The 23,224-nt window shown below is 35.4% G+C and overlaps 1 protein-coding gene across 1 annotated transcript in view; it reads right to left on the bottom strand.

Moving 5' to 3' along the window:
* Nucleotides 1–23,224, bottom strand: part of LOC128202880 (serine-rich adhesin for platelets-like) — a 45,839-nt gene that overhangs the window by 16,872 nt on the left and 5,743 nt on the right. The window contains exons 4-12 of the mRNA XM_052904050.1: nt 19,807–19,966; nt 16,862–16,953; nt 15,446–15,518; nt 13,614–13,686; nt 9,215–9,308; nt 7,756–7,836; nt 7,279–7,424; nt 2,345–2,382; nt 1,054–1,162 (exon numbers count right to left, since the gene is read on the bottom strand). Coding sequence (XP_052760010.1) covers nt 1,054–1,162; nt 2,345–2,382; nt 7,279–7,424; nt 7,756–7,836; nt 9,215–9,308; nt 13,614–13,686; nt 15,446–15,518; nt 16,862–16,953; nt 19,807–19,966 — 866 coding nt within the window. The remainder of the gene's footprint in view (nt 1–1,053; nt 1,163–2,344; nt 2,383–7,278; nt 7,425–7,755; nt 7,837–9,214; nt 9,309–13,613; nt 13,687–15,445; nt 15,519–16,861; nt 16,954–19,806; nt 19,967–23,224) is intronic.

The raw sequence follows: 23,224 nt of genomic DNA on the forward strand, positions 1-23,224 counted from the left end.
ATGCACCTTAAATGCCTTGTTAAAGGTAATCAACACGTCGACTTTTCATCCCCCCAGTTATTGCCTAGGTGTCGCAGCAAGGTGCCAAACTTCCTGCGTATTGTATATTGGCAAATACCATTTACTGCTGTGTTCAGAGAAAAGGGTTTGCATAGGTTATGCTTTTACATATCAATATATATATGAAATCTGATAACGTACACCAGACGGCAATTTACGCAAGGACCAATAAACCGCATTGTGCAATACCCGCTATTAAGTGGTATGGGAGAAAGGTCACTTAAAAAAGCTTCAACATATCTTGAACGAATCGGCTTTATTCCAAAATGGATTCTGCTGTGGTGTTGACCGTTCTGAGGCAACAACGTCAATACTTTCTCAATGTGTGTGTTTGAGATGATAGTTGTTATGTAGTCTGTCTATTGATTTTGACATTTGTTTGTATTTTTTGGCGTGTGATCATGGTGCTGAACTAACAAGATTTCAGTGGGCGTTTTTTTTTTGGCTTGTGAACTAATTTCTAAAGTTTTCATTGTATTACCATGGTTGTTAAAATATATTTTGTCTTTTAGTTTTCAATATTAGAACTGAGAATACAGGGACGACCCCAGCAAGTAATTATAAGTTTTTTTAAGTGTACAAAAATAAGGGATACCCATCGCTACTAAACCTATGGCTTAGAAATTACTTAGGTTTTTAGTTTGAACACCATTTATTTTACAACGATTGTAAAGACAGCTATGTTAACTTTCACTAAGTCGATATCGGAACCAACAGAAAACTCACTTGTCCGGCTTGGTGAGCACAAACCAAACTCACATGCGCACAGGCCGGGTATCAAACCCGGGTCGCCTATGGATTAAAACGAGTGGGCTTACCACGGTGCTAACCGGAAAAAAATACTAATAATAATGTAATTGCCTTCCTTGTAGCTAAGTTTGTAACTTTTCTAGCATCGTTAAAAAGACAGTGTCATACCTTTTTGAGAATTAACTCTATATTTCTATTCTTGTAATCAAGTGTTTAGGTAAATACTTATTCAAAGTGTCTTACTTGTGGCCAAGTTCGTGAGCGGCAATGTGGATGGAAATGGCATTGTATGTCTCCTCTATCTCTGACACAGCCCAGGACTCGTGGCAAATCGAGTTGAGATAACCCATACCTGGAACGAGGTAGATACTAGTGTATTACAATGTAGAACAGCAACATCAAACAAAAATGAATACAATAAGGTGTAGCCTTAAGCTGTACATTTCAAGTGCAACCTAAAATTTGCCAAACTATGCTATTGTGCCCAATATCACAAAAATACTTAGGTCAAATCTCAATTTCAGTCTCAACACATTTGACCACATAAAAGCATAGTATATTAAAAATTATTGTATGGTTTTACTTTCACTAAAGTCCATTTCCTCATATATTGTATTGTCAATGTTCCAAAGAAACTTATTCTAGAGCAAAAGTATTTTTGAGCTAAAAACATTGAGATGTACTCAATTACATTTTATGCTTTTTTATGAAGAACAATTTTTCTTCGGAATCTTGATCAAGGTTTTTAATCAACATAGTCTATGAAAGAATGAGCCCTTAAAAGGTGTGAAATGTACGATTTTATGAGGCTTTGATGCTGTAAAATGAGTTGAGACTGAGTTTGAGATTTAACTTAAGTATTTTGCGATATTGGGGCCTGGCAGATTTTCATTCATACAGAAAAAGTAAATGAGAAACAACGTTTCATTATAAATTCAACTGTCTGTAGAGTTTTAGACATACTACGGCTTGGTATGGAACACTAACTTTAATGGCCGCAAAATATTGAAAAGTTTTGTTTGTTTTTAAGAAAGTTTTTAGTTGTTATATTTATCTTTTAAACTGCAAACCTTTGACTACACGGGTCAGAATATGACAATACATTCCCAATAGAAAGGTTTCTTAAGAATTTGCACAATTCTCAGTCACAAGACAGTCATGTGATTTAAGTGTAAAGTTAAAACATTATATATTTTACGAGTGTGAAGAAAGTTATGATAACTTATACTAAGTCACTCTCGTTTGCATGATGTTGCGCGAGAGTGTGGTCTTGTGTTATGGATGAAACTGGAGTACCTGGGGAAAACCCACCTGTGCGGCTTGGTGATCACTTACAAAACTCACCTGCGCCCAGGTTGGGAATCTAACCAGGGTCGCCCTTGGTACGAAGCGATGAAAGTTTGGATTTTTTTTTCAATTAAGCGAGTTTTAATGGTTAATAGAGCGAAGTCAAGATCCACATATTGTTTCCAAAATGCCAGAAAAAGACCTACTTGATTACTTGCTTACTAATGAAGAAGATAGTAAGCTTTACCTATTGGATTGGTGGAGGTGGACGTGGCAATATCAAATCTGCAAATACAATGCGGAAGATAAATGTAAGTACTTAAACTGTAGTGATAGGCGATATAAACAGAAAACCATAATTTCTTTCACCTGTCTATATATTTATTTGCATATTATTCAAATTGTAAAAGCCTAGGTTGACAAATAACTATACAATGTAGTGTTTTTAGATAAATCGATGCATATACAATACTAAATAACCAAATCACCCAAAATAAGCCTTTATATCGAATATACTAACAGTCGAACCCCTTTGGCTCGAACTCGCTTGGCTCGATTTTCTCTTTGGCTCGAACTGGATTTAAAGAACCGTTTTCTTTAAACTGAATTAAAGAATTCCTGCAGCTAACGGGGTTCGACTGTATAGCATCTACATACGTAAATCAAAGAAAGGTCTTATTGTTATCTTTGAAAAAAGATGGGTTTTATTAAAGACCTGACATTGAAGGTGTATATGGTCATTGAAATGTACGTTTGTGCTGTTTCTATTAATCGTTTATGTGGACACGATAGCTACATATCTATATCAATATTTATATTAACAGACATCTGTATCTCTCTACATCTCAAAACGAAACTGCAATAAGAGCTATCGATGGAAACTTCTCAAATGATGAAATGACTACGTATTATTGTTTCCTATACGGAGTCATTTACATCAATAATCCGAGTAAATACAGTCAAGTCTCCAGCAGGGACTTGTCTAAACTAGTTATTTCATTTGTTTGGTTAAAGTTAGTCAAACATTTATTGAATAGCCAATATTAATCCAAGAATAAATGTTGACCAATCAAATTGCTTTAAGGTTAATTATTATTCAATTAAATGCAATTTAATGCAATGTGCTCCAAAATCTTATCCCTAGTCCGCCAACAACCAGCCTCAACAATAACTTGCCCAGAGCGTTCCATCACTATGCATGATAATGGCACTTGCAAAGAATATCAGCCTGAAAATCTACATGTTCCCTGTAACCCGCAAATGCTGACAAATGTGCAGCATTCAACGACTGTCACAGTTAATATCTATTTATGTGGTGAATGACAGCTCACTTACAACTTTGAATTCTCTCTTTTCCTGTGCAGATCTGAACATACTTAACACAATCTCTAAAAATCAACATCAATTTAACCCATTAAACATGTGGCGATTGTTTGCTATTGAACCATGACCTGTGACAAGGGAAATAATTACTACATGACTAGATACTCGTTTGGTGGCTGGTCCACATCCATGTACTTTTAAAAGCGTTACTGTTTTGTATAGATATTGAAATACAATTATTTTGGCTATAAACGTAATGAATAAGATTGAAAAGTTTTGAGAACTACTTTTTGCACATTTAAACACTACGTGGTTGTGTGCCGATTTCAATAGAGGAGACACAGTTGTTCCCCTTTACCAAAGATACTTGTTAATTTAAAGGTTATTTATCGTGTTTTTATAAACAAAATAACAGGATAAATATAATAAGAGGCTCCCTGTCTCTATATATAAATATTTACAAACAAAATGCGAAAAATGCGATATTCATATCAATGGATCCTCATGTGAAACCTCGAAATACTGAACTAGCACGGTCAGTGAAGACTTAGTAAGAACTTACTCGGAGGGGGGGATAAACTAGCACGGTCAGTGAAGACTTAGTAAGAACTCACTGGGGGGGGGGGGGTAAACTAGCATGGTCAGTGAAGACTTAGTAAGAGCTCACTGGGGGTGGGGGAGTAAACTAGCACGGTCAGTGAAGACTTAGTAAGAACTCACTGGGGGGGGGGGGGTTACACTAGCACGATCAGTAAAAACTCACGGGGCGGGGGGTAGACTAGCACGGTCAGTGAAAACTAAGTAAAAACTCACTGGGGGTGGGTTAAACTAGCACGGTCAGTGAAAACTAAGTAAGAACTCACTGGGTGGTTAAACTTGCACGGTCGGGGAGGACTAAGTAAGAACTCACTGGGTGGGTAAAATTGCACGGTCACGGAGGACTAAATAAAAACTCACTGGGTGTTAAAACTAGTAAGGTAAGTAAAGACTAAGTAAGAACTCACTGGAGGTTTAAACTAGCTAGGTCAGTGATGACTTAGTAAGAACTCACTGGAGGTTTAAACTAGCTAGGTCAGTGATGACTTAGTAAGAACTCACTGGAGGTTTAAACTAGCTATGTCAGTGATGACTTAGTAAGAACTCACTGGAGGTTTAAACTAGCTATGTCAGTGATGACTTAGTAAGAACTCACTGGAGGTTTAAACTAGCTATGTCAGTGATGACTTAGTATGAACTCACTGGAGGTTTAAACTAGCTATGTCAGTGATGACTTAGTAAGAACTCACTGGAGGTTTAAACTAGCTAGTTCAGTGATGACTTAGTAAGAACTCACTGGAGGTTTAAACTAGCTAGTTCAGTGATGACTTAGTAAGAACTCACTGGAGGTTTAAACTAGCTATGTCAGTGATGACTTAGTAAGAACTCACTGGAGGTTTAAACTAGCTAGTTCAGTGATGACTTAGTAAGAACTCACTGGGGGTTTAAACTAGCTATGTCAGTGATGACTTAGTAAGAACTCACTGGAGGTTTAAACTAGCTATGTCAGTGATGACTTAGTAAGAACTCACTGGAGGTTTAAACTAGCTAGTTCAGTGATGACTTAGTAAGAACTCACTGGAGGTTTAAACTAGCTATGTCAGTGATGACTTAGTAAGAACTCACTGGGGGTTTAAACTAGCTAGGTCAGTGATGACTTAGTAAGAACTCACTGGAGGTTTAAACTAGCTAGGTCAGTGATGACTTAGTAAGAACTCACTGGAGGTTTAAACTTGTACGGTCAGGGAGGACTAAGTAAGAACTCACTGGGTGGTTAAACTTGCACGGTCAGGGAGGACTAAGTAAGAACTCACTGGGTGGTTAAACTTGCACGGTCAGGGAGGACTAAGTAAGAACTCACTGGGGGTTTAAACTAGCTAGCTAGGTCAGCGATGACTAAGTAAGAACTCACTGGGGGTTTAAACTAGCTAGCTAGGTCAGTGATGACTTAGTAAGAACTCACTGGGGGTTTAAACTAGGTAGGTCAGTGATGACTTAGTAAGAACTCACTGGAGGTTTAAACTAGCTAGGTCAGTGATGACTTAGTAAGAACACACTGGAGGTTTAAACTAGCTAGGTCAGTGATGACTTAGTAAGAACTCACTGGAGGTTTAAACTAGCTAGGTCAGTGATGACTTAGTAAGAACACACTGGAGGTTTAAACTAGCTAGGTCAGTGATGACTTAGTAAGAACTCACTGGAGGTTTAAACTAGCTAGGTCAGTGATGACTTAGTAAGAACTCACTGGAGGTTTAAACTAGCTAGGTCAGTGATGACTTAGTAAGAACACACTGGAGGTTTAAACTAGCTAGGTCAGTGATGACTTAGTAAGAACTCACTGGAGGTTTAAACTAGCTAGGTCAGTGATGACTTAGTAAGAACACACTGGAGGTTTAAACTAGCTAGGTCAGTGATGACTTAGTAAGAACTCACTGGAGGTTTAAACTAGCTAGGTCAGTGATGACTTAGTAAGAACTCACTGGAGGTTTAAACTAGCTAGGTCAGTGATGACTTAGTAAGAACTCAATGATTTTACGAGCGCTCAACCTCACATTTGCACTAACATTTATCAGTCCGTGCAATTTTATACATATTAGCCTCATCAAAGCTATGACCAACTTGAATAAATGAAGTTTAAATCAACAACATCATATCCACTAATAAATTAACGACCACAGACAAACACAACCTGATTTAGAATACAACCTACAAATACAGCCAATGAAATCGCAGATCCCTGCGTCAGATTTTGCGTTTACAATGTGTAAGTCAATGAGGTTGAATTCTAAAACAGTTAGATGACCTGAAATAAATCTTATTATTATAATGATTTAGAAGTACTCGTTTGCTTCTCTCTCTCCACCCATTCTTAATAAAAAAATATTTCAGTTCATGTCATCTTACTATTAAAACAAATGAATCGAGTCGGAATTAGCCGAGAAATCCAATGCGAACGATTTAGTACAATAATTTATATGCATTAACACTGTGTTATATATTGACTTGACCTCATCGACCATTGCCTTTATGTGAGTTTCTTTTATCCAATGTTGAATATAGTGTGTGTTTCTATAATCGAAACTAAAAGTTACATAAACTCGACTTAAGTGCAGATGTTATACAAGATAAAGAATAAGTATACATTGAAGGAACTGTGTAAATCCATTATCAAGTGTCTCTTAAAAGAATGATAGTGACGTTCAAGTCATTCATTATTATGCACGGTCAGCATGTTAACTCGCAGACAGTGTGGGTGTTGATAATGATAAAATGTATTAACTCGACGAAATTAACTTACAGATGTCATACAAAATATAAATGGGAATGTTATATATTGTGAGGACTCTTACATTGAAGTTGTGAATCCATATAATTGTGTCTTAACACGATAACAATGGAATTCAAGGCAAACAAATGGAACAATCTAGTTTTTGTCAGCATGGTGATAATTGAAAACAACACATCATACACGTTCCTGGATCTGAACTTTGGAGAGAATACAAGGATTGCCCAATGTCCTTTAGCCAACTCAAACGCTTTAATCACATGGCCTTCCTTGTTTCGAGTGTAATACATTTAACTCTTGTTATCTTTTTTTATTATTTATGCTTTCCGGTGGTTTTTACAGATTTATCAGTGAAATAAAAATGATATTTTACTGTTTCAAACAGTTGAATAACATTTTAGTATTTTCCCAAATCCGTTTAACAACCCTTAATGTTCCAACTAAGACCTTAACTTTTTGTGACATGATTACATCTACATGGGTTTATTTAATGAAGATAAATTAAAGAGAATCAAGAGCAAATACAACAACATTACCCCGTAAACAGCCCCGCATGATCGTGACCCGGTAGATACTGGTTAACGGAGCTTTTCCACATGGCGAAATCTAGCAGCACACCGGCGTCGTCTACAGTATTGTCGCTAAGCATGTTGTTGTGTAACCATGGTGATGTCGCCTCCTCCTGTAAGCGTATTTCAACATTTTAGCATATTATTAAATGCATAACGTTCGGTATTGTTTTATAACATGCCTTAAGTAGGAAAACCATTCTGAGAAAAAAACAGTGAATATGGTTATAACTCAACACTATAGGTTAATATTTCTTAAGGCGAGAAGGGATCAACTATGGATGTTATTCAATAATTGTTTTAAGTAAAGTAAAAAAGCATCGTTAACGACATTCACAGTATTTATATGTGATAGTTTTGTATTCCAAATTAGCATTATAATTCTTAGTTTCCATCAAATACCATTCTCAAAGTAAACCGACTAGATAATATTACAAATTTTACCGTGGAAACAAGGAGTGAGGCCAGTGACACCCTTAACGGTGGACCATCTGAACCAGTTGCTGTCTGGAACCTAATGTCCATCTAAAGAAAGTACATAACTATCCATATTATATCCATGTAGTTGTTAATGGTTTTGTAATGTGTATTTAATTGGTAAACAGCTCATTTGTTTCTATGAATATGTGTTCATATTTTGCCATACTTGTTACTTAAAATGCTATTAGGTTTTGTTCTAGGGTTAACTAAAGACAACTTAATTCAATCTAAATATCAAGGAGAAGCAACATTCCGAATCCTCTGCATTTTTTCCATCGAGATGTATATGGACGGTTTACAATGTGAGAAATCTTTACATTTTAACTACGCTGTAAGTAGATCGCGTTGTAATTTCAATTTTGTAGTTAAACATAATGAAGGGAATCTTAATTAGTTATGCAGTCACTCACTTCATTGATAATGAGTTAAAACTTTGAGCTAATTCTACTGATGTACCGGCATAAGTCCGAGGTTGTTTTCAATGGAAAATGGCCGAATGATTCCGAATGTAGAAGGAAATACGGAGCTATCTCAAGTAAAACAACAAACTCAAACGATAATAAGTTATCAAAGACTCTTCAAAAGCAGTAAAAACGAACAGAAATATACTCTGGGCGAATAACATAATTATACAATTTTAAAACACAGGAACACCGTAAGTAGCCTTTCCTTATGTTCTACGGAAAGGCGAGTGACAAAGAGCTGCTGATCTTTGCATTGGGGAGGAGGAGGGGGTGCGTTTCAGTAAAATGTAAGTCGATTCAAGTCGTTAATTGAATTGTCTTATTCTCAACGCTTTTTTGTTGCTACATATTTGATGTCTTTAAGCTCAATAAGATTAATGATAAAGTTATTGATATTGCCCCAGATAATTATAGCTAGGAATATAATACTTATTTGAAACATGCCCCGTAGTGTGCAAGCATTCGTCTATTTATCTGGACTGACTTTGGTGTTACGAAGCTTTTGAGTCAATTTTAACTTATTCTTCAACCAATTAGAGAGTGCCAAAAAGAAAACAAAAAGGCAGTGATATATTATCACAACAAGTGTGCTAGTGAACTGTTTAATATACAAGTGAACTATATTTGAATATAACTAATATTATATACAACTCAAATATTGCCAGGTTTTCGCTTTGAAAATATATAACTGTTTAAGGGATATAAAGTGTCGCTGTATGCGTAATTAAACAACTAAGCAGAGTTTGTTATATAAAATGATGCGTCATTTTAAAAAGTTAGTATACTTAAGTATAAATTTCTTATACGACTAGTCAAAAACGTAATTCAGTGTGTTATCATCGTTAAGCATATCGGATGGTTCTGGGGTCATAACAAAATACAAATCCTACAACAAGATGTTCTTTTTCTACACAAATGCCTCAAGAACAAACAATATGAATTACTAACACATGTCTTACCCCATTAACAACAAACAGGTAGAACTCGTGCATGGCCTCAAACGCATTGTCCACCCTCTGCTGGTCAGTATCGCCGCCCACCCTGGACTTCCACCTGAATACAGTTGTATAGAAAGGAAAAAATAAACATAATTATGATGTTTGTATTTTTTTCTGTACCATAACTAAGTTCTTTACCCATTAATTCAGAACACTTAACACACATTTTATAAACCGCACTTCTAATCGTTTAAGCAAATGTTTTGACGTAGGATATATTTTACATTTTTTTAGTAAGGATCATTCAGAAAAAGAGACGACAGTACCACTCAATAAAAGGAACTTGTTTTATAAAAAATACTTGTGAGCAAAAATGTATGATATTAAAGGGCAATTACATCAATTCGGGGATTACTACTTAGTCTTCATGTTTTTGTTTTATTTTTATAACACACGCCAGTGAATCAAAGCATAGTTAAACCATCTCAGACCATTGGTTACTTTTCATCTTTGTAGGCTTTGAGCCTGATTTGTTTGTAATTTAAAAAACTTCACAGGGTGTTGTCATTTTATCGAATACACAGTGGTTACGTTAATCCAATTTTATTTTTCTTATTTGAATCGAAACCTTTTTCTGACGTTGTTATATGTATAGTACCCAAGTGGAACTTTCTTCCTTTCTTCCCAAATATGATGTTTGGATCATGAAACACTAGATATCAATGTTATTTCGCGTGAAAATTTGTCAATTGACGATAGAATATATAAGACATTTATTCGGTTATCTCTGTTCTATAATATAAGCTGGTGCTACAGGTCGCGGGCAATTTCATTTACTCGTGTCTGCTGATTTCTTCTTTAGATTTACGTTGTTTTTCCGAACCATAGGTAATAGTATCAGTCTGGGTGGGGAGGAACAACAATGGAAGGTAAAACGTTACTGCATATATACCGACAACCCGAACCGATTCTATTACCTATGCTTCTGAAACACATCTGCCATCGCCGGTACGGAATATAAGTATCTTCCATGGCCGAGAGTGTAAGATATGTTCATTCCGACCCGAGCGTAGGGTGTTTTACGGAAACGAGGTTTACCAAGTTTCCGCAAAACACACTGCGCGAGGTTCGGGATGAACATATCTTACACGAGCGGCTATGGTAGATGCTTTTTCTCTCACCTCAGTTAAACAAAATTGAGCAAAAATGTATTTTTTGCTGGAACTCTTGTGGGCTTAGTGAAAATAATTGCGTATGGATATGCGATAATTCGTGGTTGTCATGGATATGCGCGCAGTGATTTAGATTATGTTAATTATCAAATCGGTCTTTAAATAGTTTTAAGGAGATTGTAGCATTATTTCTTGAAAGGTGCATGAAAACTGTTTTATGGTGACATTTGAAGCGAGAAATAATTAATTAGCGTTCTAAATATTGCAACAAGATGAGGTTTCCATGATGCAACAGACGACATTCTTCAACAAGGGAGGTAATTACAATGTGGTGACCATTAAAAAGGAGTTTCATACGGGCATTTTATCTTCGCCCGTGGGCAAGATAAGAATTTCTAGCATGGTTAAATTATTGGATCTACTTATCTGAGGTGGGAGAAACAGCAATATCGTTTGATTAAAACTATCTGCTACAAACTAAAAGCTGTATGTGCTCTGTTTTCAAGAATCTTTTGCAATGATAGTAAAGGACAGCAACATAAATATCTACACTGCGATCTCAGACTTGCTTTATCGGAGTCTTGAGGAAATACAGATACTACATTGCGTTTATATGCGCATACAGCAATTGAGAACAGTTTTCACTTCAACCCACAGAGAAGGCTTATTTCAATTTTTCTAATAATTTTTAAAAAATTTAAAGATGCACTCTTACTCCCAAATATAATGTCCCACAATTAATACATTTGTTTTAATATACCAAAATGAAAGAATAAATATAGAAAACAATGGTTTCTGTGAAGGATACTGTGTTTAATTTGGAAGAAAGGTGCAGAAAACATGGTATTTCTAACTTATAAGGCGAACGTTGAGTTTATCACTGTATATCTTTTAGCGCCAGTCATTTGCTATTGCATAAAAGCATTATTTCGTATGTTGTTATAGGTTTATCACTTAAAATTATGTTTGTGTCTATATGTGTATGTTATTAATACGAGTGTCACTTTAAATAAATGACTGCAATGCACTGGTTATACGATCTGCGATTATGCTGACTCACAGCGCACGAGAGTAATGTCTCAATTCAAAAACAGACGCACATAGATGCCAGGAATAAAAAAAAATCAAGGTGAATTGGGGATTCTCGCACAAGTGAATAAACATATTTACGTCTTCCTCCTAATTAACGTAATTCAATTGTCCGATATGAACACCAATTAAATATTTTACAAACACGTGCTAAACTATGTTTGCAGTATTTCAACGAGTATGAGATTTCATCACGCAGGTCTGATTTGCAGATATCAGTCTTATTGAGGGTTTCTGTTCAGCCGTTCAGAATACAAACAGGATGTTACGCAATATGAATATCACTTATATAGGGCGTTTTTGTTAGTTATAAACTGGTTTCGGTTTTATTTCGGTTTCACGAACTGTGCATTTGTTGTTACATTTTCGAATAAAACCAAAACCATTTTTATCGTTTTTTTTAACGAAAACCGAAACCGGTTTTATGAAACTATTGAAACCCCTACCGGAGGCGGTTTCATCGGTTCGTTCCATCCGAAAACTAGTTTACTTTGAAACCAACATGGTGGAAAGTGATCAACCACGTTTGTTGAAACTCAATCCTTTTGATAACAATGCCTTACAATGGGCAAATGAGCTAAATGATAAAGATTATATTTATAATTGGAAATAATTGCTACATGCAGTAGCTCCGACATGTTGTTTAAACTGTACACAAAACCATGCATATGTTACTTCAAGCCAATCTATCAAAACCGAGTTCGAAACTGCTGAAATCATTGACACCAAAACTGAAACTGGTTTGGTATCAACAAAAACGCCCTAATTTGTATTTGTCGATGTTATTTTCCTAAAAACTTATATCTTACAGTATTTCTATGTTAGTCCATCTGTACTTAAATCTGATCTTATAAGAACAAAATAATGAAAAAAATGTAAATATGTGAAAACATACGTAATACAATTACTTATAATACAACTGAATGTGATCAAGTTATCAATCTCATACAAAATAATAAACATGGTATCTATCTGTAATATTTAACATTAGAACATGGCGTTTATTTATTTAAAGTATGAAATTTATGTCTACACAAGACGTGACAAGAATAGATTTTTCCATATATGTACTAAGATGATGTGTTTTCATAATTAGTCTTAATATACCATCATTTCTGGTCTGTTTCTTAATATATTCACTACGTATACTTACTAACTTAACCCAATTATTGTCATTCGCGGAATACATGTAAAACACAAAGGGAAAGTGAGAACCATTAACAGGTCCATGCCACGCACAAACACTTATTTGTATTCACTTGGGAACAACCGTTGCTTTGTTAAATGCGTGTTATTGTGAACTTGATGACGTGTAGGGTGAATATATGATGTGTTTGGCATGTTTACCGGTTGTCAATAACATTGTTGTATGAGTTTTTTGCCATTATAACCACTTATAGGTATGGCTGGTTATAACAACCACTACACCTTTATTAGCTCTCAGGCGAAACAGTGACTTCATTCATTTAAAAAAGCAAATAGCAAATAACAATTTGTTTAACAATTTTCTTGATTAAAATGCAGGCTCATAATTTTCCGAAATGGGCATGGAATGAATATACTCACTCTTATAATACAATGGTGGCAAATGTTAGATAAAATTGTTCAGTAAGTATAAGATAAATTGGGAATCATCATTTGTGATACATCTCTGATATTGCAAGTTTAATGTTCGCATGAAGAGTGTCGATCTCTCTGCTTCTCTCTCCCTCTTATATTTGTTATCAAGTAGTACAGTGAAAACTACAGGGACAAAAACAGATGTCGAAAGTTTAAAACTAAACCATGTTTAGAGGCACAAGGCGAGGGACTGTATGAGAATGAGGTTCACTATGCCATGAGTCTACTATGACTGTATGAGAATGAGATTCACTATGCCATGAGTCTACTATGACTGTATGAGAATGAGATTCACTATGCCATGAGTCTACTAGGGCTTGAACTAGTTAACACGGCCATTAACAACATTAACATTAACATTAACAAGCATGACAACAAACAATGGGCCGACTGTAAAGAACATTGATAAAGATAGAATCGTGATAGACGAAATTGTTTTACTAAGTATATGGATGTGAAAGCGATTCAATAATCTGTCCACTTCCGTCACAATCGGGTTAATAGAATAAGTATATATAAAACTATGGAGTAAGTTTTACCTTTCCAAGTTTTTGTAGTCAATAACAACCATATATTCCACGTACAACGTTTCAGTCTGACGCTTCTTTCGACCTGAAACAAACATTTACCAGTTGACAAGGATTTATGGTGTTTCACAATATTGTCTTTTAATTTGATTTATTTTACGGTTCATTTTCAAAACTCAAAGCGCTAGTATGAGTTTGTCCTTTGAATCAAAACAATACATATGTGAAAAAGTCCCTTTGCATATGTTTGCAAAAAATAAACAAAGCCAAAGATACTAGTCCAGCGATTAAAAAACAAGATCACAATTTATTATACCATTTTGCATTGAAGAAACGGTCAATGTATACTGCTTTAAAGGCGGTTTCGAACATTTAGTTTTTGGCACTTCAGTGAGTTCCGTTTGTCATCGTAACGTTCTTGCACAAGGAATTTAAAGCTACAATTCCATTGGCCAGTTGATGTGAATCCAGTGAAAATTGTTCATGTATTGGCGCTTTGCGGGGGTATGAGCCCGCCTCTCCAGTAACTAGTTTTGGGTGATAGGTCAAAGTATACGCCGTATCATTACCGTCTGCAGTCAGTGTCTTTAACATGGGATGTATCGACGCGTTATAGATATTAAAATTCACTTGACAGATTTTGGTGGACTTAAAGTCCTGATTATTCAAAGCTGCAAAAACTTGGAATACTATGTTCATTTGCAAAAAGTGGCAGATCCGTGTCTAGTGGTTCGATTCCCCGCCGTACCACTTACAATACTAATCGTTTTCCAGGAGGGACGTTAATTGGGGTGTCCCATGTGACGGTCCTATACACACGTACACTTTAAAGGACCAGGGTAGCTCTGACAAGTGTTACATTCTGGGCACTATATTCCGTAGACCTTAAAATACCATCAATTTTATCGGAGCACTCGCCGAATGGGCAAAGCCGAGTGTGAGTACAAATAAGCTTACACACCACCAACTTCATTAGCCACTCGGTTAGCTCAATCGGTAGAGCGTTGGACTGTGAATCAAACAACACGGGGGCGTACCAGGTCACTTCTGTTGGGATTTGTAATGATGACCTACCATCCGGTGTGAGAGACTCAAGTTCATTGTGTTCTTTCAAACGTGCACTTAAAACACACAGGCGTATGAGTAGCATTTTTACCAGGAATGATCTGTGACAGTGATTCACGAAGTCTGTGTGACCATTATGTGATTTTAAACATAATTTTACAACCATGATCTTTTAGTACAGTTACATATCCTTTGTAAACTGTTTTAGACTATTGATACAATATATAAATGCAATTTAGATGTCAGGCGTAAATTTTATTAATATCATTTTTTTTTTTTTTCAAAGTTTCGCTAAACTATTTTTTTATCGTATGATATTGATATTTATTGTTTTTAATTCAGACGACCAGTTAAATACCACATTTGATTTTATTGTGTTTCATATTTTTTAGTATGTTGTACATTTATTGTTCAAAAGCTGTCTTAGTATTTTAATGATATTGCTTGTAGTTAGCTATCAGATTATATCGTTGTAAAGCGCCTTTGAACGTGTATATGAAAAGGGCGTTATATAAGTTTGGTAAATAATAATAATAATGAAATCCTTTTTACGACCATTCGCACCGTACCACTGTCCCTGGCATGTACAGAAATTGTCAATTCATTGCAGAGGTGAAGGCACCCAGTACTGGTCAACCGCCAGATAGTCTGCCCAGGATATGTGTACGGTGGTTGAACTGTCACTCTGGGACCCGTCAATGTGCTCACGCCGGGACCCGGAGTATAAACTACTAACACCTTCATTTGCAAACAGTACATGTAGTATCACAAGGCCTTACCTTGGTAGAGAATGTCACTGTCTGTATAACCACTAGTCGTTGTGATAATCAGTCGAGGGTCAGGTTTCTCCATCTAAAATCGCATAAAAGGTGTCACAATTGGAACTTGATAATTTGACACTATGATAACAAGATAAAAGCTTTCTGGTTTATCTCAGTTGCTTTATTTGAACTAAACTTATACTATTTATAATGCTAATACACGTACACAAAGTTTATTGCTATCATTTTAAGTGCAATATTTGACAAACAGGGGCACACCCAAAAGCAAAACATTATTTATATTCCCTTAGGCAATAAGCAATATTACAGAAACGATGTTGAAGCGAACTCGATATTTGCGGGACTGTAGACTCATACCAAACGCAAATATATACTATCTTATAATTACTCAACTGATATTACAGGGACGATTGGAACAAGAGCTATACTTATCTTATCTAGTAGCACGAACCGTAAAGAACAAACTAATGCATTTGGGGAAACAGATTCTTTAGGTGCACGCAAAACATACAAGGTGTAATTTTGTGGCGTAACTTTATATGAGCGCTTCTCCTCCGGAATCGAATAAAGTATAGTTTCGAATGTAGGAGGGGGGGGGGGTGGGGGGGAGGGGGGGAGGTCGGGGATGTTTCTCCAAGAATATTTTGGCTATTTTTTGTCTGAAAATGTGCGTTCTCGCGTGTTATATTATTGATGTTTTTCCGATATTGACGTTAAAAGTTCACTTGGACATCAAAGGCGGTGTCTTGCTGGAAGTGTCGATCCGCTAATGCAAATAATGTCATTCTTGTATTGACTGAAACTCTTCATTAACAGTATGAGCAGTAATGATAAGTGGAACTCTGGCCCTTTCCCTTAGCACCGGAATAGAGGTATTCTTTCTTGAAGACATTTGGATCATTAAGGCATATTCAGCGATTCCGGGGGAAACGAAAGTACTATACTATATCACGCAATATTGAACAAAAATAACAAATTAAGGCGTAAAAATGATAGCTCATTTTCCTTAAAGCCCGTAGAAAATGTATTGGTAGTAGGTAAGCATAACGTTTTTCTCTATTTTTCTCATTTTGACAATAGTCCAGCAGAACCCTGAGTGAACCGTGCATTGGCGTATATACCAAATGTGTTGGCATTTTCTTAATGGCATGACTGTATCATAACATAATCTAAATACTGCCACTCTGGTATCGGTGGGCAAGTAGATTATGCATGTTTAATACATATTTGACAATAATCTTGATTTGATGTTACATGTATATTATATCAGCGAACACAAAGAATGAAAATACGATACATTTCTATTACAAACAAAACTTTTGAGTCGGCGATTAATAACGATACAGTAGAACGGTCGGGTTAGCGAAACCAATGTTGCTGTTTGTACAGATGACCTTGACCTGGAATATTTACCTGCAAACGTATAAGCGGCGTATCATTTTTCTTTCTTTCATACAACCCAGGGTAGGGGGGACTCTCCTCTTTGTTAAGACCAGACATCTCACCTTGAATAAAAAAAATATTATAAGAGTTATTTTCATGTAATGATATAAAGGATTGTTTGAGTGTCTCTGGTCGAAATGTTTTCATCGTTTGAGCACCACTTTCTATGTTTCACGAATGACCTTTAAACGAATGCACTATTTTGCTTATTATTGACTAGGTAAAGTATTTTGCGATCTTTCACTTAACGTTTATTTTTTCCTTGTTTGTTAAATGCTTATAAAAAGATAAAATATATTTGTTTGTTTTTTCGAAAAGCGCGCCAAATTGAATGCGGATATAATAACTTTTCGGAAATGACGTCGATTCCAGTCCCGTGCACGCTGACGTTTTATCTGCGATAGGCAAAAACTTCAAAACAGTGAAAAATATCTAGTTGATATTTTTACATTCAAGCACTTTTATTTCACTTACAAAACTCAATCTATTACAAAAAGCATAGTATAAATAGAGGATATTTGTTGATATCTGTGAAAGATCGTGTATTATTTCATGCCTAACGATGAAATATGGGGTTTTAACAGTGAAATAACAACAGTGAAAATATCAATTTGATATTTTCACTGCAAAATAAAGAGTGAAAATATCAACTTTCAGAACTACTTTTATATTCCTATGTTGTTACATGTACATGCCTTGATCCAAACAGAACACCTGCCTTCAGTAAATTATGTCAAAAAATGTTAAAAAAAATAAAGAAATGTTTAAGAAATTTAAAAAAATATATAATTGGAAATTAACAACTTACCGTTTATTACCGGTTATCCCGTTTATCAAACATTTTACTGATCTTTGAAGCTGAATGTTCGAACATTTGCTTTATACCAAACAAATTACAGACAAAAACAACTGTTCGAACATAAATAAAATTTTAAATCATCGTTCAAATGTATTTTGAACTGTTTGCCGTTGTAGTACGTAAAATGGGCTTCCTGGAGAATTCACACAACAATTTACAAATAGATCCAGTATTTTTTACCCCACCCACAACTCATAATGTGTCAACAAACTCGCGTGGCATTTACTCTTTATCTGGAAAGCAAACATTTTAAAGCGAAACAGACTGGTCTCTGACAGTATGATGACTGAATATTAACTTACTATAAAAACACGCGTACATGCTGGCTTAAACTAAGAAGGATGGTTAACATCCAATGAGTATCCATATAGCGGCGTAGTAATTTGGTTATGTATTCATGCCCATCTTAAAATAAAAAGTGTTTTCATTATTTTTTGGAAAATATGTGCACTAATAATACTTCATTGTCTACTGTTCATAAAGCTTTGCAATAAAAAACGAGCGAATTTTAAGCTATAAGAATGAATAGCAGAGAACTATTTCTCAGAAAACCGAAAGTAGAAAAGTTGACAGCTATAATTATGCATAAGGGGCGCCCCACGGGTAGCGGCGTAAAGCCCACCCTTTTAAAAAAGCAGGGTAATTCAGAAATAAATAAAAAAACAAAACAAATAAAACTCCGAATATAAGCATAAAAGAAACAGAAAATTTGTTTATTTCAGTGTAAGATCGTATTTAATTTCACTCGTGATCATAAAAAACTACATTTTCACTCGTGGCTTCGTCACTCGTGAAAATAAGTTTTTCTATGACACTCGTGAAATAAAATACGATCTTACACTGAAATAATCAAATATCTTCTATTTATTTCATGAGTGTCATAAACAAACATATTTTCACGAGTGGCAAAGCCACGAGTAAAAATATAGTTTTTCCATGATCACGAGTGGTAATTTCGTTCTATAGTATACTATTAACTCGTTTTTAAGTGCAAACATTTAATAAACCCTAATCAGAGAACTTGTATTTATGCATATATGTATGAATAATAACAGTTAATAAACGAAATCGATTTTGAATTAAACAGGGCATGAATACATACCGAATTACTACAGCGCCATTTATTGAATGAACATTTGAAAGGTCGAACGTGTAAGCAAAACAATGCGGATAATCATTGGATTCCTACATATTTCTTAGTTTTAAAGTTCGTTTCATGATACATGGGTATTCCGTCATCCGTCACTGTCAGAGATCAATCTGGTTCGCTTGTAGAGAGGTCGTTTTCAAGGTAAAATGTAAATAACACGCTAGGTTTTGGACAAATTATGAGGGGTGGGTGGGGAAAAAATTCATCAGTTATTCTGTTAATTGTTCTGTAATATTCAGGGAAGTTCGTTTTACGTATATCAACGACAAACAGTTAAGAAAAATTGTGAACGCTGATCGATATAACCTCTTATTTATGTTCGAGCAGTTGTTTTCGTTTGTAATTTTTGTTCGAAAGCAAAATTAATGTTCTAACATTCAGCTTCAAAGTACAAAAACGTTTGAGAACTCGATTACAATTTTCCTATTAAATGGTTAGTTGTTTATTTCCACAAGTGTATTTATTTAAACGTATATAACCTTTGTTAATTCCTAACTTTATTGTCTGGCAACGTTTTTTGGTTCAAAATTTTATTTTTGATCAAGGGGGAGTTACTACAATGAATTTTAAAAGAAGTTCTTGAAGTTGATATTTTCACTTCTAAGTTAGAAGTGGAAATATCAAATTGATATTTTAACTGTTGTTATTTTACTTATATTTTTTATCGAAAGCATAAACGAAACAATGGGTAATACAATGATATTAACATTGGCACTTAATTATATGTACGATCAAATTTGCTTTCATTTTGCATAAGCGTTTTGAAATAAAACACGTGTTTCCTGGCGTTACGTCGTTTTCTTATGTGCCCTTATTTTCGCAGAATGTATGAAATATGCTATATTGGGGGTCTAAGAACAAGTAAGACACTAACATACGGCTTCATGCTCAGCGTTGATTACATACCAGGTGGAATCAGCTCGTCGCCCATAAAATTACCCCTAGGCGCCTCCTGCCGCTTGATCCTGTGTGGAGCCCCTTCGAGGTTCGAAGCATGAGTATTTCGAAGTTGATTGGTTAATGGTTCAAGTTCGTAGTGGGAGGAGTTGTAGGTAAATGTTCCGGACTGGAAAAGAAATTCGATAAATATATTTTTGGCTATTGTATATTTCAATTTTCATATTAAATTATGAGAAATATAACTAGAGTAATGCGGACAATGTTGTGAGCTTGATATCATATATAATTCGCTTGAGTCTAATTTGTGTTTAACATTTAACCGCTTTTTATGCCCCCACAAAGTGGCGGCATATAGGGTTGCCCTTGTCCGTACGTACGTCTGTCTGTCTGTACGTACGTACGTCCCGAAGATTGTTTCCGATCTAATTCTTGAAAACCGTTTGTCCAATCCTCACCAAACTTTAAACACATGTTTGTGACCATAATATCTTGATCAAGTTCGATAGTCATGGAAATCGCTTTAGTCATTTAGGAGTTACGGCCCTTTTTTGCCAAAAATACTTCAAAAATATATGTTTCCAATCTAATTCTTGAAAACTGTTTGTCCAATCCTCACCAAACTTTAAACACATGTTTGTGACCATAATATCTTGATCAAGTTCGATAGTCATGGAAATCGCTTTAGTCATTTAGGAGTTACGGCCCTTTTTTGCCACAAATACTTCAAAAATATATGTTTCCAATCTAATTCTTGAAAAGTATGTGTCCAATGTGGATCCAACAAGTTTTTTCCTGCCTGAATGGCGCCATATAACCTATACAGTCTTGCGATGCCGTAAAACCCAACTCAACTCAACTTATCCTATATGTGCAGATTATCCTGAATAATCATTATGGCTTATTTTCTGTGACAAAAAATCGAAGTGTGGGCATCCGTGTCCTATGGACACATTTCTAGTTTATATTATAAACGTAAAGAGGTTTTCATGTTATCTATGCAAAAAAACAACAACAGCATTTGTGTCCTTTATATATAATAAAAATAGAGTGATTATTTTTCTTATTTACAATTTCTTTGTGTATTGACTCTTCTGGTTGAATTATTTTTCATTGCGTTAGTAAGGCCACACCAAATTGATATTTCGTTCCGCGGATTTACCGCTCCTATTTTTTTGAAAATGTAAAAAAAAATATTTTTATTTTTTTTGTGCGCCCGCACCTCCATTTTGATCACCAAGCAGATTTTTTTTAAGGTAATAATTAATTAAAAGGCCAAAAATAATCAAGTATAATTTTTCTACGCTAGTTTTCGTGTTTTTGTAAGGGGAAGTTACCGACGCGTAGTGTCTGTATATCGATCGGTTTAGCATGGGTTTCAATAAATTCAATCAAAATGGCGGCTTCCGGTATAAACAATGTGGCTCGAAGTTTGGAAATTAAATCTTATTTTTGACAATAAATAATTATGTTTTGAGCATGCTTGAAGTCATAGTTCATCGTCTCATGCACTAAAAGATCATTTTTAAAGCAATCATTATGCAATAAAGCATGTGTATCTAAGACTGGTAGCGATTATAATGCGTAATTAGTGACTCGTTTTGAATGGAAATCGGACAATTTTGTTTTTATTTGCAGCATAAATTGTCAATTGTAACCACTGCCCCGCCCACCCCTCGCCCTTGTTCCAGAGGCAATGGGCTGTGTTTTACCTATCAGGTGGCCCCGCAGTGCCTAGTGAATGTGGTTTTGAAAATAGTCGGGAATGGGCCTCACATAGGTATTCGGGGTTGACGGGCCATTTGGCAGGGATTTTACCAGGGTGTGTCCCTGCAGGTCGGGTATATTATCCGGGTTTTGAGAGACCAGAAGTCAAAGTCCCCGCTATTCCGGACTTGGGGGAGGGGGGGGGGGGGCATATACAATTGGCTGGTGCATAAAAACATCTAAATAACCAAAAAAAGTACTCTGAAAAATACCCTTGTTCTTTTTGTTTTAATAAGCACATGCCATTGCATTTCCTGTGATAATAAAAACAAAATTTAGTCTATGTTATATAGAGTCTGATGGTTGATGATGCCTGTGTAAGTGATTTTTTTTTTTACAAATCCCATATCAATCCTAAGTTATGTCTAAATACAGTTGCATATGATGTTAAACTGATTCAGGTAGATTTATATAAGTTGTTTCAAACTTGTTACAAAAAGCAGGGTTATTTATTATTATGATTGATCGTCATATTAAAATAAGTTTTAATTATATAAGAAATTAGATTTATCCATATAATGTTTGTACTAAACACGGATGAATAAATAGTATGTATTCCGACATTTTCCCAATGTCCATTAGAGGTTCAGTTCAAGATGGCATTAAAATGGGTTTAAGGGCAATTATTTTTAAAAATCTTTCTTATTTATATTGAATATAGGGAAAAATATATTTTTCGCTCTTCGCTCGCTTCGGTTTTTATGAAAACTGACAAAAAATTATTTTTTTTTTTGCTTGCTCGCTCGCTCCAATTTCTTTTGGCAAAAATCCGAGGAACTAAACATTAATTTGGTGTGGGCTAAGGTTAAAGAAAAAAGTTTACTTTCTAATTCCATTCACATCTGTCTGGATCAGAGTAACACGCTAGCAGGAAATATGACACATGTTTGTCCTAAACGCCATTTCAATATCGAAAGTTTTGCTTGATGTAATACATGTATGGTTTTGTGCACAGATTCAAAAATATGGTGGAGCGAATGCATGTAGCCATTATTGAAATTCTTCAAAACAATGATACCGTAGATGGCCGACTGCCTGGTTTAACTTAATGGTGTTTCAACACACATTTCGGATCACTGGCCGCCATGTCGTTTTTTTTTTTAACAAATTGAACTAGTTTTCGGATGGAACAATCCGACGAAACCGACTACGGTATGGGTTTCGATAGTTTAATAAACCGGGTTGATTTTCGTAAAACAAACGATTTTCATTTAAAGATGTAAAATCAAATACACAGTTCGCGAAACCGATGTAAAACAAAAAGTACATGTAGTTTATTACCAACAAAAACGCCAATAGTAAAGAGAAAAATAGATTAAGTACATGCTGTTATGTGTTTAAAGTTAAATATTCAGGAGTATGAGTATTCCATGCATCACTTCCAACGCAAATGCTTCATGGGCTACCGTTTCTGTTGATAAATGACGTGACAAGTGTAAGTGTTGAGTACCCATACACTAGTTTTATCACCCTGTCTCGCTGACCGCTCTAAGGCTGTAATCTGAACAATTATAACTAATGTAATTGTGCTTTGGGGTCTGCCTTTTGTTTCATGTCTCGTGTTAAGTGCATTTACTAAGATGTTTACCAGCGGACCCAGGGAGCACATCCTCCCCAAAATCGACCAAGTATGCTCTTTATTTCAAAAAGGAGAAAAAAA

This window comes from Mya arenaria, chromosome 9 (genome assembly GCF_026914265.1).
Source record: "Mya arenaria isolate MELC-2E11 chromosome 9, ASM2691426v1".
Lineage (NCBI taxonomy): Eukaryota > Metazoa > Mollusca > Bivalvia > Myida > Myidae > Mya > Mya arenaria.